Below are 17,791 nucleotides of genomic sequence, written 5' to 3' on the forward strand. Positions count from 1 at the left end.
AATCTAGAAAGTATGAAAGTAAGATGTCTCCCTCCCTTCTCAGTCCCCAGCCATCAGGTTGTCCTTACTAGCAACCACTGCTATCTTTCCAGAGCTAAGCTAAACTTACACAAGTAAATATGATTCATTTACTTTTTATTGTGGCAGCATACTTCAAACAGTGTTCTCTACCTTCTTTTTTAAATTTTAATATTTATTCATTCACTTAACATTCACTAAATGTCTGCTATGCCCAGGCACTGTTTAGTCCATGTGATACATGGATGAAATAAACACAAACACCCCTGCTCTCCGAGGAGCCAGTGAAGGGAGATAGACAATCAACAAAAACAATAAGTTATATAATATGTTAGAAAATAGTAGGTGCCTGGGAGAAACAGAGCCAAATAAGGGGTTGGGAGGATGCTACAATTGTAAATAGGCTGCTTTGGGGAGGCCTCATCTAGTGGTGTTATCTGAGCAAACTTGAAGAAGGGGAAGGAGGGGAGCAATGTGAATATCTGGGGAAAAAGCATTCCAGGCTTAGGGAACAACCAGTGCAAACACCCTGGTGCCTGGTGTGTTGCAGGAACAGGAAGGAGGCCAGGGGAGCCTGTGTGGGATGGGGGGGATGGGGAGAAAGCGGTAGAAGATGAGAGGAAATAAGGCCAGAGCAAATTACGTGAAGCCTCTTGGGCCACTGTAAAGATTTTACTAATCTGAGAGAGATGAGGAGGCACTGGACGGTTTGGAGCCAAAGATTGCCATGATCTGCTTTGTTTTAACAGGAGGATCCCTGAGTCACCCAACTGGGAATAGGATAAGGGCAAGGGTAAAGGCAAGGCGACCAGTTGGAGAGAAGATGCTGGCTTGGACAAAGTGGAAGGGGCGGGCGGTAAGAGGATATTGGACAAATTTTCAGGGTAGAACCTACTGGATTTACTGATAAATCAGATACGGGTTGTGAGAAAAAGGAGTCAAGGGATCTTGGAGATCCCTCCATAGTAATATATAAAGAAAAACACGAAATATTTAGATAACCAGAAAAAAATCGTATTTAATATTATGAAAATAAATATTTAAACACTTCACATAATCCCTACCCGTTCCTTTAAACTACTACCTTTCCCACGGAAGCTGGGTGCGCGAGTCTCTCCACCCCGCCCCGCCCCTGGGGCCTCGGCCCCGCCTCCTGGCCGCCCTGTCCCCGCCCACCGCCTGCCTGCCGGATCCCGCCCTCGTTACCATGGTGATCGCCGGCGTTCGCGCGGTGTCTCGGAAGCGTCTGCTGCTCCCCCCAAGAGGCTCCGGTTGCTACGGTGACCGCCCTTGCGAACCGCGTGTGGGACTCTTTCCGCTGTGAGCCCCGCCCAGACCCCGTCCCCGACGCCCGGGATTCGTTAGACGCCGGCGGGTCGCGCGTGGCGCTGGTTGCTATGGTGATCGCGGCCCCACGGGCCCAGCCAGACCAGACCGCGCGGCTTCTGGAGCTTTTGCAACCTCCGCGGGTGAGTCCGCCGCCCCTTCTGTCCCACCCTAGTCCGCTCCCGGTGCAGGCACGTCCAGGAGGCCCTGGTTGGGAGGGCGCCGCTTGCGCGCCCACCTCCCACAGCCCTAACCCGAACGCCGCGGCCTGCAGCCCCGGGGCCTCCTCATTACCTGAGCGCCTGCCCTGGGCCAGGCCCGTGTTGGTCCTGAAGGAGAGCCGGGTCAGATCCGGGAGGACGATAGGCCCGGTTAAGGACTTGGCCAAGGCCACCCTAGTGGGAAGAGGAGGAGGACAGGAGACGCAGGGCTGCTGAATAGGTGTGAAGGGCCAGGCGCTGGGCGCGGTGAAGGCATCCGGGGAAATGCCTGTGGGCTGAAACCTAAGGCTCCTGACCCACCCAGAGCCTTCATCCCTTGGAGACCACCCCAATTCTGCTTCCTCCCCCTGGGCTGTGATGATGTACAGCTTGGCGTTTGCGCCATGCCCCACTCACACCCCAGTGATGAGTTCAGAGAGGGGCCACTCCTGGTTAGACACCTGGCAGGAGGAGACCCAGGTCTTCCTGACTCCCAGGCAGGGCCAGGAAAGCCTGGTCCCCTCCACCCCCACCCCAGCCAAACTGCCTGCGGATGGAAAGAGATGACCTCTGGCCAGTTTCCCTGACAGAGAAGGAGGTGTGTGGATCAATGTTTAAAGCTACTGAGAGGTTAAACATAAACTTGAGGATGAGTCCCCAGGGATTGCCACAGCTCCCTAACTCTCTTTCCCCTGGTTGGGTCCACAGGACACTCTGGAAGGATGAGGTCCTCGCTGACGCCTTTGGGGCCTCCCGTGAGCCGGGACCGTATCATCACCAGCTTCCCGAAGGTAGAGAGTCATTAGGCAGCCCTTTCTGTGTACCCTGCTCTCCCAACACCATGTCCACACCCACATTTCCCCACCTGCATCCCCCACCGGAAACAAAGCAGGAGAATCGGGGAGGTCAGTCCCTCTCTAACAGACCCTGGGAACTTACTAGACTTCTTCAGAAACAGGGAGACTTGGCACTGACTTGCCCAAGGTGGACCAGCAAGTTAAGGGGGTCAGCAGGAGACAATGTGGCATGAAGGTTAAAGGTACAGACTTTGTAGTCCAAAGGTCCTGAGTGTGGATCCTGACTCTGTCATTAAAAGTATGTGACTGTGGGCAAATTACTCAGCCTCTCAGAGCTGCTGATACATAAGGCTAATTCCTCACATTGGGTGCCTGGCTGTTGGTAAACGGGAGTTCCCTTACCTGAGTCATGGTCACTGCTGTTCTCGTTGTTATTATTACTATTATCAAAATAGCACTCTGGTTTCCTGACACCAAATCCAGGGTCCTCCCACCTTACCATTCTGCCTTCAGTTCCTGCTGAAAGCACGGCCCTCTTCCATGTGTATTAAAATCCAGTATTAATTGCATCAGGCAATACAAATCAGTCCAACCCCTAGAGGGGCAGTGGGACAGTATTTCCCACCATTTCGATGCCCCTGCCTTCTGATCCAGCCATTCAAGGCCAGACATTGGAGCAGTTTGTAAAGCGGAAGGTCAGACAAAACGTAAATGTCCTCCAGGGGGCGCTGCTTCAACAGCAAAATGCTCCTACCTGACACAGACAGGAGGAAGAATGAGGCTTCCCTCCAGGACTGGATGTGAAGTAAGGTCCAAAGTCAATTAAGTAAAAATGCAAGGAATGGAGCAGTGTGTCTAGCGTACTTCCACGGGTGGCAAAAGGAGAGGACAGAAAACAAATGTATATGTTTGTTTATACATGCCAAAAATATCTCTGGAAGGACACAAGATCCTGTTCTCAGTGGTTGCCTCCATGTGACTTGGGACAGGCATGGAGGGAAAAATCCTCTCCATGGAGTGCCCCTCTGTCTGTTGAATTCTGTGCCCAGGCTGGTAAGGAGGAAGGAGGTGACTGCAGACTTTGGGTAATTTGGGCCGACAGTCATACCTTCTCACCTTTTCTGCTTCTACAGACCCACAGAGAAGGCTGTGGTGCCTCGGACCTGTGGACAATTCCCCCAGAATTTTCCATTTCAACAGAGGCCCAGACAACTGCTTCCCTAGAGAGCTTGAACGTGGTCACCAGGGATGATGGACACTGATGTTTAGTGAGCCAAAAGGAAGGGAAGTGTGATCGGCACAAAACAGTTCAGGTCTCACGGGACAGAAGACTCCCATTTCCAGAATAGATCAGCAAGGCTCAGAGAAGTAGGGAGGGCTGCCTGGCATCACACAGTTGGGCATGGCAGAGCCAGGACTTGACCTGGGTCTGACTCCAGGGCTCCAACCTTCCCTTACCCTGAGACGCAGCCTGGGGCATCCATCATGTCTTCACTGAGGGCGAGATTCTCCCGGCTCCTGTCTGTGGCAGTTCATCCTGTATCCCAGGGTCACACACTTGAGTCCTGAGAAATTCGTGGTCCAGGTGGGGCAAGCCCCTCCCGTTACTCTGTGCCTCAGTTTCCCTGTTTCTAAAATCAGCTCACACTTCCTGCCCAGTCTTCCTTACTACATTTCTTCAGTGTATCCAAAATGGTGGGGGATTCCTCTAGTGACCACCACCATGGCCAGGCTGACCCCCCGTTTGAAGCTGACATGAAAGTCGACAGGAAAAAGCATCCAGCTTTCTCATGAGGTAGCTGACACTGTTCCACATGAACGTGGGCTGCAAGGCTAAGCTGTTCATCTACATCACCCCCGTTTGATCCTCCAACGACCACATGAAGAGCTGCTGTCATGAGTGCTTTACAGATGAGGAAACGGGCTCACTGAGGTGTTGTGACTTGCCCTTTTGTACAGCTCCTTCCACTGTCCCTGCTGCCTCCATCATGCCTGGAGCTGAGGGGGCAGATGGGCCAGGGCAGAGCCCATCTCAGTGCCTGGGAATTCAGAAGAAACGCTACGGCTAGGGGTGGGGGTGGAGTCCTTGTCACAGGGGAGCTGTGGGTCGAAGCAGTGCCCCGAAGGACAGAGCGGGTGGCCCGGGGGACTGCTGCCATATCACAGCAGGGCACACCAATAGCTTCCAACGGTGCCCTTCTCCCCACGCTCCATCCTCAGCCTCCACCAATCTGAGAGCAAAACATAGCAGTCACCTTCAGTTGCTTTAATGTCATCTTTCCCAATTATAAAACAAACGTGTGTTCAACATGTGTCGTGACATCTTAATAGCCGTGAACGTTTGTTGAGCACTTAGTGTATGCCAGGCTGGGTCTGCCCTGATGGCTTTGCAAGTATTATTTCATTTTATGCCCCCAGGCTTTCGAAGTCTTATAGTTGGGGAAATTGAAGTTCAGAGACATTAGACAGCTGCCTGGGATCACACAGCAGCTAGAGGGAGACACAGGTCCTCCTACCCTGCGGTTATGTTCTTCAACCATAGCCCAGATTTGCCTTCCAAGAACTGTGGAAGGCCCAAAGAGCCCTCCAGGACATTTTCCAAACACATAGATAGATATTTTTAAAGCAAAAAATGCCATCCAAGATCCATAGAAGGCATGGAAGGGTCTTGGAGTTAAAAGGGCCCTTACAGCCCACCCCTCTTCTCACTCAGGTCCAGAGAGGACAGAGACCTGCCACATGCCCACAGCAAGGGCACAGCTGCCCCAGGCGAGACCCCGCTCTCCGAGTTGCCACCTGGGCCCTTTGGCCCGGCCCCCACTGCTGCTCCTCAGGACTCACAAGAGCTTGGAGTCTCAGGGCCACTGAGGGGATAGAGGACGGCTATGGCAGAGGGGTCAGGGAAAGCTAACGAGCCTGGAGCTTCAAGGCTCAGGAGGGAGGGAATGCTGGGAGGCAAGCCACCACCTCGCTGCCCTGCTTGGTGATGAAGCTGCAGCTTTGCAGGATGAAATGCCCGTCTGTCTGTGTTTTTTCCAGTGGTACACGCCTGATGCCTGCCTGCAGCTCAAGGAGCACTTCCATCGGCAGGTCAGCACGACCTGCCAGCGCAGGGACATGGGGACTGTGGGGTGAGTGACCCCACGACCCAGGGGGCACAGGATGTGGGGCGAGGCAGCGGGCAGGAATGAATGCATGGATGAATGTATGAACAAAGAAATGGAACACTGACACAGACCACACCCGTACAGCCCAGTGTGGGCCTGGAGCCGATGGGGATTTTTATCTGGCTTTGCTGCCATAGAGAACGGCTTTCCCTTTTCTCAGTAAGTCACGCTTATGACTTTTCAGCCCAAGGTCTCGGCATATGTCTGCTTCCTCTGTCTGGAATGTCTTTCCTACCCTTCAGCTCACAATATAGTGGCAGGGGAGTCCCGCACTACCCCCCCTCCCCAGCCTGGGCTGGCCGGGGTGCCCCTCCTGGGTCCCAAGCACTTATCTCACAGAATTACGAGTTTGCTTCTCTGGATTCCCCACTAGACGTAGCCTGTGAGGGCAAGGGCTGTGTCTGTCCTGTTCCTGCCTCGGCAGCACCTGGAACCACCTAGCCCTGCCAGCACAGGGAGCTCACCCCAGTTACCCCTTCTCTTTGTTTTTTTTAAAGTTTTTATTTATTTATTTGACAGACAGAGAGAGAGAGAGAGAGCAAGCACAAGCAGGGGGAGCAGCAGGAGAGGGAGAGGGAGAAGCAGGCTTCCCGGCAAGCAGGGAGCCCGATGCGGGGCTCGAACCCAGGACCCTGGGATCGTGACCTGAGCCGAAGGCAGATGCTTAACTGACTGAGCCACCCAGGCGCCCCAGTTACTCCTTCTCTTAACACACAGGTACCGGGGCCTGCTTTGCCTCTCCTCCTGAGGAGCTCCCAGGTGTCCCACAGGTGTGGTGAGCTTGCAGTGGAAGCCCCCGTCCCCTAGGTTCCCTAGGTGGTGCAGAGTGAGGCCAGGCTCAGGTCCGAACGCTCATGGGATGAGAGCAATGGCCACCAGTTAGGGAGGGCCGTTCCATACAACTATCTCTCTGACTCTTCGCAATGGCTCTGGGAGGTGAGAACCTGAGGCCCAGTGGGTGCTTCCGTAATACCTCGGCAGTACCTTTACTCCGTCATCTGGGAAGTGGAGTCAGGTCCACCCTGCCCTAGGACCAGAGGCCACCTGGGAGCAGAGAAGACACAGCCTCTGGGCCCCCAGACATGGCCAGGGGAGCTGGACCAGGTCACCAGGTGACACGGGTGTCTGCAGGCAGAGGAAGTACCGGTCAGATGTTTGCCCATTGCACTCCTTTGGCCTGAGCTGCAGAAACTTCCACCCACAGTGCCAGGCATGCTGCTGCAGGGAGTGCAGGACACACACAGGGTGGGGGGGTGGCTGCTCTCAGTGAGCAGGGTCCTCCAAGAACCCAAGAACCTCACAGCCAGTTTACCTCAAGCTATAGCCCAGAGCTGAGTCCTGGCCTGAGTCCTGGCCACTGCTCACCCCTTGGGGCCTGTGTGGCCCTGGCAGACACCTCCAAGGCAGGCGGTGATGGTGGTGTCCCAGTCAGGGAGTACCTGCTTGCACAAAGCAGGAGCCCGTGCAGCCCCGGGCGTGGGTCGGAGGGAGCAGGGGCTCTGCCCCCATGCCTATATCCCCTGCACGCTGACACTGCGTCGGCACCCTAAGCTCGCTCCAGGCTCCCTGCTGCGTGTGCCCCCAGCTTGGACATAGCCCCACCTGGGCCTCCTCCCTCTACTCCATCAGCCCAAGACCCAGCCTCCCATCGTGCCCAATTCTAATTCTCACAACAGGGCTTGGGCCCAGTGGGGTCAAGAGCACATAGCCCCAGAGACAGCAGAGTCCCCAGAACAGATGCAGGCCCTCCTGCCCTCCCCTCTGAGTGCCAGGCATGGGGACAGACATCCCAGAGTGTCTCAGCAGGTGCCCCGTCCCCCGTCAAGGACTGAGACGTGGCTCATGAGTGGGGAGCTCAGGGAAGGAAGGGCCTGTACGTGTGAAGATGCTCCATGACTCTGCTTGCGAGCGACACAACCGTATCCCTCACAGGCTGCGACTCTCCAAGGTGGTTGTCGTTGGTGATCTCTACGTGGGCAAGACCAGCCTCATCCACAGGTGCGCCCGCTTGGCCACACCTCCCGGCACCGGTTGTCATGCCTTTCCCTGGGAGGCCCAGATAACGTTGTCATAGTCAAAACTGTGGCTGCTGGGAACCACACCTCGGAGGGGGTACAAGGCATTAGGGAGTGGTGGGGGGTGCGGGGGGGTGCAGCGTCCTGGGACCCTGACGTTCATGACACCATCCCCCAGGACCATGGGCTCACACCTCACTGGCCCTGACCTGCAGCAATTTGCCTTCTGGCTGTAGCAGATTCTCTTCCCCAACACAGTTCTCGTCGGCGCCTCCGTCTGTCTACTGTCTATCTCCGTGGACCATCATCTCCTTATATTCTCTGTGGGTGGACTTTTTGTTGCCTGCAGACTTTGACTGTCGTGAGCGAAGCTTCCACACACAGCCTCTCTGATGCCTTCCTCGACTCCCACAGGTTTTGCAAGAATGTCTTTGACCGTGACTACAAGGCCACCATCGGGGTGGACTTTGAAATCGAGCGCTTCGAGATCGCTGGGATTCCCTACAGCCTGCAGATGTAAGTCACCATCGTGTCACACCATGTCCTGTGTGGCTCATGGGTAGGCTTTGTGGAGGGAGACCCATGGGAAAAGCCTTGGTGAGCTCCTTCTGGACTGTGCCCTGTGGTGTTCGGTGAGGACCTATCTGGACAAACAGGAATGGTATGACACTGGGCTTTTCCAGTTCCCTGAAGCCCTGTATACTCCGTCACTCCCCATGGGTGTCTCACATTGGTCATCAGACCTGGGAAAGTCCTCACAGCCAATGTGCCCACCCACCCTCGTCCTCCCCTGATACCCGCCCCTCGAGTTCTGGCTCTGGGTCCCCGCCCCTAGCCTGCCTGGCCCTCGGTGATCCTACTCACCAGGCCAGCAGGGTGGCCTCTGGCAAGTCACTTCAGACCTCTGAGCATCTGTTCTCGTCTGGAAAGTGGAGCCCACAGTGGTCCCTGAGTGCTGGGGCCTGGTGGAGGCCACCTAGTCCACGTGCCTTCCTCAGGCTTGATGCACCCCCCTCCTCCTCACCCCTCTGCCCTCACTCCACTCCCCCTGTCTCTCTCCCTCTGTCTGCTTCCCTGCCAGACCCCATGTCTCTGCCTCTCAGTGGCCCACTGGCTTCAGCCCCTCCCCTGTAATTTCCCTTAGAACAGCCCAGAGTCTCTCCCCCAGGCTCACACTTTCGCACTAGAGCTCTGGACCTTGCCGTCCCTCTCCTCCGGCACCTGGATGATTGTGCAGGTCTATCTGTGTCACCAGCCCTACCCTCTCCTGTGTGACTTCTTGCCCTTCCAGGCTCTCCTGTGTGGCCCCCTCCCTTTTCTAGGCTCTCCGCCCAGCTGCCCCTACCCACCCCCCTTGCCTGCTGCCTCTGTCCTAGTCCTCTTCTCCTTTCTCTCTCCCTGGGGGTCACACCTGATCCTCTGGTTTCATTCCTCAATCCTCTAAGCCGTGCCTGGGCTTAGCCTGGGGATCTGTGGTCATCAGGATGGAGCTCACCTTCTCATGGACCTCAGCTCCTTACCCTGTCATGATAATGCCCACTTCTCTGAGGACAGCCCCAGTGCGGTCCTAGAGCCAGGTGGCAGCACCGAATCTTGCCCGAGGGAGAGTACAGGGCCAGACCAGAGCAGAAGAGACTGTGAAAATGCAAGGCTGAGGCCTGAGGGGCTCTGGAGCCAGGAGAGCTGAGGAGCACAGAGCTGATGGGATGGCCTAGGTGGAGCCAGGCTGAGAGCAGGCCATCAGCCTTATCTAACTACAACAGAGACGCTGTCCTGGCTTGCCTTCTCATTGTCCCTACATTGAGGCCACTGCCAGCTACCCACTGGCCCCACCTCCAAGCCACCCTCCCAGCTTCCCACCCAGCGTCATCTTCAGAAAGACAATATGAATGAATTCATGACAGAATAGGGCCAAAAAGTTCTGCATCAATGCTGAATCGCTTAAAAAGATTTCAGACCGTTGAGATCTTATTCATGGCTTGTCTGCTTTTCCATTTATGGAAGAAAGTTAAATTTTGATCTGTTAATTTGAAAAAAGGGATGGATTTTCAGACTCAGCTCTGCATATTGACCACCTGCCTGGTTCTAAACCAGAGCAAGTAGATCTCAGTATGTGTGTCCCCCTGTCCTATCCTGGGCCGATCGCAGACATCATTAATCGATTGTTGCATTCTTTTCCATAGAGCCGGGGCTCCACTTCTCCAGAGGGCCAGAGCTAACTGGTCAGAGTCACCCAGGAGATACAAACCACGTCCCTGTTAGACACTCCCACCCCCCACTCAGGGACTGAGCCTCCCCTCTGCTGCAGTGCGGAACATGGAGCCATGGCCCAGCCACACATGAGCAAGTAGCAGAACCATAGCCGGGAGGGCCAGTCCCATTCATGGGGCCTCGTCTACAGGTGGACTTCCACATCTTCAGAGCAAGCACATCAGGGAGCGTATTCTCCTTTTTAATGGCACGGTCCAAAGGGGCGGAGCTACAACTCCACTCATCCAGGCAGTGGAACTAGGGCATGCCCTTCCCCCACAGGCATGGTGAATCCAGCCAGGGAATTCCCCCACGGGGCACCTTAGGAAGGAAATCCCGAGGAATTGCGGGGCGGGGACCTCTGGCCGGTAGTTGGCACAGGCCCCAGGGCCTGCCTGCCCACAGCCCCGCCAGCCTGCTGGCTCAGACCACTGCAGTTGCTTAATCTGCCACCTCTCTTTTTCCCTTTCTGTCTCTGCCACCACACAGCTGGGACACAGCAGGGCAGGAGAAGTTCAAGTGCATTGCATCTGCCTACTACCGGGGTGCCCAGGGTGAGCATCCGGGTGATAGCAATGGTGGGACCCTCAGCCATGTATGGCAGGACGCTCCCACTGGGCTCATAACAGGAAGTCCAGGTCCTCTGCACAGGCACCAAATCTGCTCTCCAAGTACCACTGAGAAAATCCCCAGCCAGTCCTCAGGGATGAGGAGACTGCCTTCCAGCCAGCCGGGCCTGGGGTTGGCCTCAGCAGTCACATCCTTCAGGGACCCTGTGCTGGCGGGTGCTCCCTGGGGGTCTCAACCACAGTTTCAGCTCAGAAGGATGCTCAGAGGGGGAGGTGCATGTCCAGAGACCCCAGGAAAGAAGAGCAGAGTCGACTCCTGGAGGAGGTGTGAGGAGGCAAGGCTGGAGGGGAGGAGCGGAGGGACCACAGGAGGACTGCACCTGCCAGTGGGGGGCAGTGGGGGTGGCCCAGGCACTGGGCAGGCCTCCCAGTCAGCAGGTGGCAGCACAGGCTCCCCACTCCAACTCCAGCTTCCCAGGGGTTTCAGTGGGACACATGAGAACCGTTCACAGGATCCAAAACCAGGCTCAAGTTATGAGGCCCAGTTGTGTCTACTGGATACTGGTAAAGAGAAATCATAACATTGCCATTTGAGATTTGAAAAAAAGCTAAACCAGGAAATAAGCTGTGAGCACCTTGGCCTTGGGTTGGAGTTCCAGCTCTGGCCCGTCTTCTGAGGGGGATGACACCCCCTGAGGATGAGGTGTTAAGCGCCTGGCACAACCCTGGGAACTGCAGCCGGGCCCGCCACTATCACCATCCTCAATATCCTCCTTTGCTTCATTCCCCTCTGCCTCAGGGGGCCTCCTACAGCCTTAAGACAAGCTGCAGGGGAAGGGTCTGCCTGGCCCTGCTCACATCCCCAGGCCCAGTTCAGAGGCAGCCTTTCTAGAATGTCCTCCACATGGGACTCCCCTCAGGACTCCAGCGGGGTCCTGGACACCCTGGACACCACACAACCTGGGCAGGGCTGGTGATGAGAACCACCCTGCTCCTCAGAAATTGTTCCCCCAAAGCTGGTTGTTGCTAATTGTCCTCATAGCCATCGCTGCCATTGGTCAAAAGTCCTGTGTCAGCCCCTAGACCAAAGCTTGTAAAACTAGCTGTTCTTGCTTAAACCTCACAGCACCCCTGAGAGCCTGAGGTACCACTCTTACCATTTCACAGATGGGGAAACTGAGGCACTCAGCAGTTAAGGCCCTCACCTGAGTTCCCTTGGCTGTAAGTGGCAGAGGGGAGGTTTGAACACAGAAGCCCATGAGCTCATCTTGCCTCCCTGGAGACCCCCTGGGGCTGGGCCTCTGGGTATGGGTTGGAGAGGGTGGTGGGTGGGTAGGTCCCAAGAGGCAGTCATGGGGTGTCTCCTTCCCAGCCTCCATAGTGGGGACCAGGGTGATTGTCTGGGGGCCACCCCGGAAGTTCTGTGGGAGCCAGGCTCCTCTCTGGCTTTCTCCTGGGGAACAGGGAGCTGCCTGAGGGGAGCCCCTCCTTGTACACCATGTTTGTGTCACCTGTTGCTGACCGGCTCTTGGCTTCTCCCTGTGTGTCCAGTGATCATCACAGCCTTTGACCTCACTGACGTGCAGACTCTGGGGCATACCAGGCAAGTCTGGGACTCTGCTGCCCTATGGTCCCCTTGGGTTTGGGATCGCCCATGAGCTGGGCCCCCCCGTGGGAGGTGCAAGGGACCAGACTCGCTTGTCAGAATTGACTGCCCACAGGCCACTTACTGTCCAATTGCCATATTATCCCTTAAGATCTGCACCCATCCGCTGAAGGCGGAATCAGCTCAGGGTACACAGCCAGCCCGGTCATACAGGGGCCGGCACTCAGGAGGACTTTAAAGCTATGCTGTCACCATCTCGAAAACTTTAATCATTGCTGAATGAGGGACCTCACATTTTCACTTTGCCCTGGGTCCTACAAATTACATATATCCAGTCCTGTCTGAAGGGATAGCCCTTGCTCTCTGGGGCAGAGACCTGATCAAGAGAGCTGGTAACGTGACCAATTCTGGGAGGTCATCTGCTTCTGCTGGGAATCATCCAGTTAATGGATGAAAGTCCTCTTCACCTCTCTTTGGTTTAAGGCATTCATATCCCGCTTCTCCCAAGCCCTGTGAGGGTGGTTGGGGTGATCGTTCAAGTTGATGAAAGGGCAGGATTCCCCCAAGGTAACACAGGGTGAAGGCAAACCAGGGCAGGGTCCTCACCTCCCCTGACCAGTGCTTTTGTGTCCCCACCCACCTACAGTCCACCCGGGGCCCAGATGGGGTCTGGGTGCCCTCCCTGCAACTCGAGGCTCAGTGCTCCCAGCCCTGGGGCGGACCCGGGTCTGCACCGCCATCCCCTAGTCTTCCTCAGACCTCTCTAGGTGGATGAATGCCATCTCTCAGCCTGTCTCCCCTCTGTGCATTCCAGGCAGTGGCTGGAGGATGCATTAAGGGAGAATGAGCCGGGCTCCTGCTTCGTGTTCCTCGTGGGAACCAAGAAGGACCTTCTGGTGAGCCCACCAGAGCTAGAGGCTTGGGATGGCCCTCGGGAAAATGCAGCCGCTTTCAGCCGGAGCTTGGGGAATGGAGGGTGGTGCTGATGTGCCCAGATGGGAATTGGAAGACCCAGAGCTGAAAGTTGGGGGTACCTGTGCTTCATCTCGTCGGAGAGGGATCACTGGGATCTCACCCCTGCGGAAGGTGTACCCCCGTGCATGCACTGAAGCCGCCCATCCCAGGGTGAGGTGGGGAGGGAGGAGGCACGGGGGGAGCACCCCCCCACAGGAGGGCTGCTTCTCCCAGTCAGGGGCTGCATGTGAGCAGGCAGAAGTGGAGGCTGTGCGTCTGGCCAACGAGATGCAGGCCGAGTACTGGTCGGTGTCCGCTAAAACAGGTGAGTGGGTGCGGGGTGTTGCCCCAGCGGGTGCGGGGAGTTTCCTTCGGTGGCTCTATGGCATGCTTGAGTCACAGCCACCTGTGCTGGTGACCATGCAGGGCCTTCCACTGCCTGAGAGGAGTCTCCTCATCTCTGGAGGGAGAGCGGGAGCCGTCCCCCATGGACAACAGGAATAGTGACACCTGGCCCTGGCCCGTGTTCTCTAGTACATCCCCCCTCCCTCCTTGAGGCAGATCCATTTTATCCCTGCGAGCTCACTTCCAGGGTCACAGGGAGGAAGCGGCAGGGCTGGGGTTGGAATACAGCCCTCACCTGTAACCACTACCATCCTGCCCCCCCATCCTAAGGTAGCTGGGTAAGAGGCACCTCCTGGCTGGCACATAGAAGGGCCCAGTAACTGGGGGCTCCCATCCCTTCCCTGGGTGTCATCGTGGAAGACACTGCAACATTGCTCATGGCCCCCTGACCCTCATCCACACCCCACCAGTCTGTCCTCCAGCCACACGGGGCCCCCCGCCACCACACTGAGCCCCCAGCCCCTGAGCTGCCCTCACCCACGGGCCACTGCTTACTCCAGCCCTGGCAAGATGCCTAACATCTCAGCCTCAGTGTCCTCATCTGGGAAATGGGGTGACCCTGCCCATCTCATTTCATTTTTACTGTGAAAAGGTGTTTTAAATTACAAAAGCCATATGTATTCAGTGAGGGAAAACTAGAAAATGCAGAAAAGCAAAAGACACACTTAAAACACACAGGTTGTTGGTGGGAGGGGGGTGTGAAATGAAGTAACATGCAGTGCCTGGCTCATAGAAGCCCCCAGCGGCTCTGAGGACTCTGGAATTACGCATTGTGGTCCTTGCCCCGGGTAAGGGGCCACAGTCGACGTCTGGCCAAGGACTGGGGGAGGCAAGGATGGGAGTATTAAGGGTAGGCACCACAGCCTCCAGCCCAACACAGATCAAAGTGTGGCAGTGCCCATACCCAGTTCCCTCTGCTTCCTGACAGCATCCCCCGTGCCCCAATGGGGACCCCCCCCCCCTTAGAGTAACAGAAGATTCACTGGGAACTCCCTATGGGCCAAGCAGGGTTGCCCTGTGCAGTTGTATAAGTTGTTGGCTGCACAAGGGCAGTGCACATGTCGGGGGCTGGAACCTAGCCCTGTGCCCGGATGGGTGGCCTTCTCCCCCTGAGGGAGGAGGCACAAAGGCTCTATGTGGGAGTTGACAGCAGCTGCCCACTGGACAGGTGCTCAAAAGTGACAGGAAAGCAGACACCCTTCTGATCTCCACTCATCCCGGCGCCAGGCCCACAGGAGATGCTCAGTGGTGATTAATTGGAAGAGTAGATGCTGGCAAACCAAGGCTCGGAGATTTGAGGGAGCTTCCAGGGCAGGGTGCTGTGGAGCCCCCGGAGGTGGGAAGCCAGGCCAGCCAGCCCCATCCCTTGCCCTCTGCTGCCCCAGACAGCCCCACAGGTGGGCCGCCCTGGCTCCCACACCCGCTGGCTCCCAAATTCGTCTGCGCGTAAGGGCCGAGGCGATGGGGTCAGGGCTGTCTCTTGGGCCCCCAGGGGAGAACGTGAAGGCGTTCTTCAGCCGCATAGCCGCCCTGGCATTCGAGCAGTCGGTTCTACAGGACTTGGAGAGGAGGAGCGGCGCCCAGCTCCAGGTCGGCGATGGAGACCTCATCCGTGCGTACAGACCGCAGGGCCGGGGCTGGGGAGCAGGCTTGCAGCCCAAAACCCACATCCACCAGCCTCCCGTCCCAAGAGGCCACTCCCTTAACTTGTCCTCCTGTGCTGTCCTCTCTGGGGTACCCTTTTTGTCACTACTCTGACGTCAGGCCCTCAGCCTCCCTGACCCTGCCTGCCAGCTCAGACTCGCTCCCTGGCTGTCTTTGCCCTCCCGGCAGCTTCCTCATGAGCCAGGCTGGGCATCCCTGGCTGCGTGCCTGTGTCCTGGCTTTGGCTCTCCCGGTCTGTGTCTTTCCCCACGCTGTTCCACCATCTGGAATACATCCTAGGCCTCTCAGTCACCAAGGCCTTGATAGAGAGGCCTGGAAGGTCAAGCTCAGCTCTGACCAGCAGTCACCAGAAGGTGCCAGTGGCAGGGGAGGGAGGCTGCCCCGTGTCAGCTGCACGTGCTTAGTTGATGCCACGTGACTTCTCCCTCCTTACAGGAATGGAGGGGAGTCAATCCGAGACCCAGGAGAGCACGACATCCTCCAGCCTGGGTTGCTGTTAGCTGGGGCCTGCGCCAGAAGCATGGGCAGTGCCTTCCGTGACCGTGGAGGGGTGACCTGAAGCCATCCGTGTCTGCCCACCCGCCACGCTGAGCCCCAGAGCTCAGCCACTTCTCTTTAGTGGGTTGGGAGCCAGGAAAGGCCCGCACTGGCTGCCCAGGAGCCCCCCGCTGCCCCACTGGTGGGTGCACTGCGGTGATCATCTGGGAGGCCAGTGCCACCTACAGAGTCACCAGACATTCCCCCCTGGCTCGGAACTGCAGACACGAGACACTGGTGCCCCACGGCCCACCTCTCTCGCCCTCAGCACACATTAGCTGCCCACGTAGGCACCCTGCCAACCTTCCTGGGTCGGCCTCAGGAGCCTTCTCCTCTCAGTGGTCCAGGCAAGCAGGACTTGTCAAAGCCAGCAAATGAGGAAACACCCCACCTGTCATCCCTGCTTGGGACTTTTCTGTAATCAACAGGACTTGCAGCTGACTGTCCACTGTCCCTTGGCCACAGACTTGTGGGATCCCTGGGCAGCCTTGCTCCTCTGGAGGAGGAAGGACAAGAGGGTCTCTCAGGCCCCTTCTGGCCAAGGGGTCGTCTTTGGCTCCTCCTCCCCACCTGCCCCACACCCCGCAGCCCTGGGTGGGTGCCCACTCATCCCCGCCCACCCCGTGCCACAAGCAGGGCATATCTGGGCATATCCTACCTGCTTCTCCGAGATGGTGAGCATTTTGCAAACAGCTGTTCTGGTCAGTCCCCGAAGAGTGCCCCACACAGTGCCCGGCACACTGTGGGCGCCCAGTGCATGTTGGGTAGCTGACAGCAGTTGCCAAATGCTGGTTGGGGAAGAACACCTGCATCTTTTTCTGTTCAGTCTCCCTTCACCACATTTTAGCTTTAATTTTTTACAGATCTAAAACACTTCTTTATATAAATCACTCTTAAAGGAATTCTGTACATGCTTATTGTAAACCCAAACAAGACACTCCAAGGCTTTGTATGCAGGGTGAAAGCCCCCCTCCTGTCCTTGGAAGTAGGAGCCCTTCCAGACTAGTCCTCTGCGGCACAGCCAGGTGTCTTGTCACGTTTGCTGTTTGACCAGAGTGACCTTTGGCCACACGTGCTGCCTGGCAGCCTGCATTCTGGTTGACCTGCAGGAGCCCTCTGTCCACACGGAGCTGACTTGTTCCGTTGGCGGCTGCCAGTTTTCCTTCGGGTGGTGGGCCAGAGTGTCCAGGCGCCCTGCCCCCTGACTGGGACACGAGGTTTGTGTCCAGCTCCTAGCTTTTACCAAAGGTACTGCAGTGACCATGCTTGTAGTTGTGGTTTTGTACACTCAGGATTCCCGAAGAGAACTTGCTGGCCCTTCTGAGGACTGGTGGCCCAGCTTGGTCCACTAGACACAATCTTGGCTGGGGGGTGGGGGCTGGGGGACAGGGGGCAGGCTGCGTTAGGATCAGGTTTGTGACACACAGTAGAAAGTGTCATGGGGAAGGAGGAGCCCGGCCACAGTGGGTTGGCACTCTCCAACGGCTCCCTCCCCTCACCCCTTCAGGCCCCAGGATTGAGGGGGCAATAATGGTGACCTGTTAATGAGCTAGAACCACAGTGTCTCATGCACACCCACTCTCTGTAAGTAGTCCTTTATTAAACTCTCCCCCGTGTTGTCCACTGTGCATGCTTATCTGTTTCCCACCAGCTGATACAGAGTCTCCTCTGTCAGAATCGATGAGTCAACAAAGACATTCTCTTCAAACGCCTCAAAATGTGGCTGTCATTTCTGGGGCAGACACCCAGGACCAGATGCAAATGGTTCAGAAGAGACCTGTCCCTCAGATGTATGTCCCTGCCAAGCAGCCTCACCCATGGGACACTGTGTCCCTTATATGTCTATCCCCCAGTCAGGTGGTCCCAGTGCCCTGTCACCCAGGGTTGTGACCCCAAAAAGAGGTTTATTCGCATGGCTCCAGCCACACCCAGCGCTCCTCAGGGTCCTCAGCAGAACCAGGAAATGAGCTTATCAATCCCTTCCTCTGTCACCCCTTCCTGCCTGAACCCCCACGGTTTTAGTAGGCTCCAGCCCTGCAGCCATATGACCTGTGATGAAGACCCCAGTGACCCAGAGCAGGGCACTTGCTCCCAGCCTCCTTAATCTTGTGCCCTGGGCACCAACTTGCCTCCCCATGCCCCTAGCCCCTCTTTGGGCCCCTAGATTGGGGGGGAGGCCTAGGATCCATTCGACTCTGACTTCAGCGGGGCAGGGGGTAAGATGGGAGCCACCCCCAGATGAACTTCACACTCCAGAAAGACCCAGGGCTTCTTAAGCAGGG

General features: G+C 56.7%; 1 protein-coding gene across 4 annotated transcripts; it reads left to right on the forward strand.

Moving 5' to 3' along the window:
• The first annotated feature begins 1,249 nt into the window (after window positions 1-1,249).
• Window positions 1,250-17,283, forward strand: RAB36 (RAB36, member RAS oncogene family). Of its 4 annotated transcripts, none has more exons than XM_032397626.1 (11): window positions 1,250-1,487; window positions 2,253-2,335; window positions 5,381-5,472; window positions 7,441-7,506; window positions 7,938-8,039; window positions 10,263-10,327; window positions 11,894-11,945; window positions 12,763-12,844; window positions 13,137-13,227; window positions 14,800-14,919; window positions 15,408-17,272. In XM_032397626.1, exons 2-11 carry the CDS (start codon window positions 2,267-2,269, stop codon window positions 15,470-15,472), a joined length of 804 nt encoding a protein of 267 aa, XP_032253517.1. In that variant the 5' UTR covers window positions 1,250-1,487; window positions 2,253-2,266; the 3' UTR covers window positions 15,473-17,272. The 4 variants fall into 4 exon arrangements, with proteins under 4 accessions (XP_032253517.1, XP_032253520.1, XP_032253518.1 ...); XM_032397629.1 differs by having other exon boundaries at window positions 1,348-1,487; window positions 14,800-14,897; window positions 15,408-17,275; XM_032397627.1 differs by lacking the exon at window positions 1,250-1,487 and having other exon boundaries at window positions 5,381-5,431; window positions 14,800-14,897; window positions 15,408-17,280.
• The last annotated feature ends 508 nt before the right edge of the window (window positions 17,284-17,791 follow it).

This window comes from Phoca vitulina, unplaced genomic scaffold (assembly GCF_004348235.1).
Source record: "Phoca vitulina isolate PV1807 unplaced genomic scaffold, GSC_HSeal_1.0 scaffold100, whole genome shotgun sequence".
NCBI lineage: Eukaryota > Metazoa > Chordata > Mammalia > Carnivora > Phocidae > Phoca > Phoca vitulina.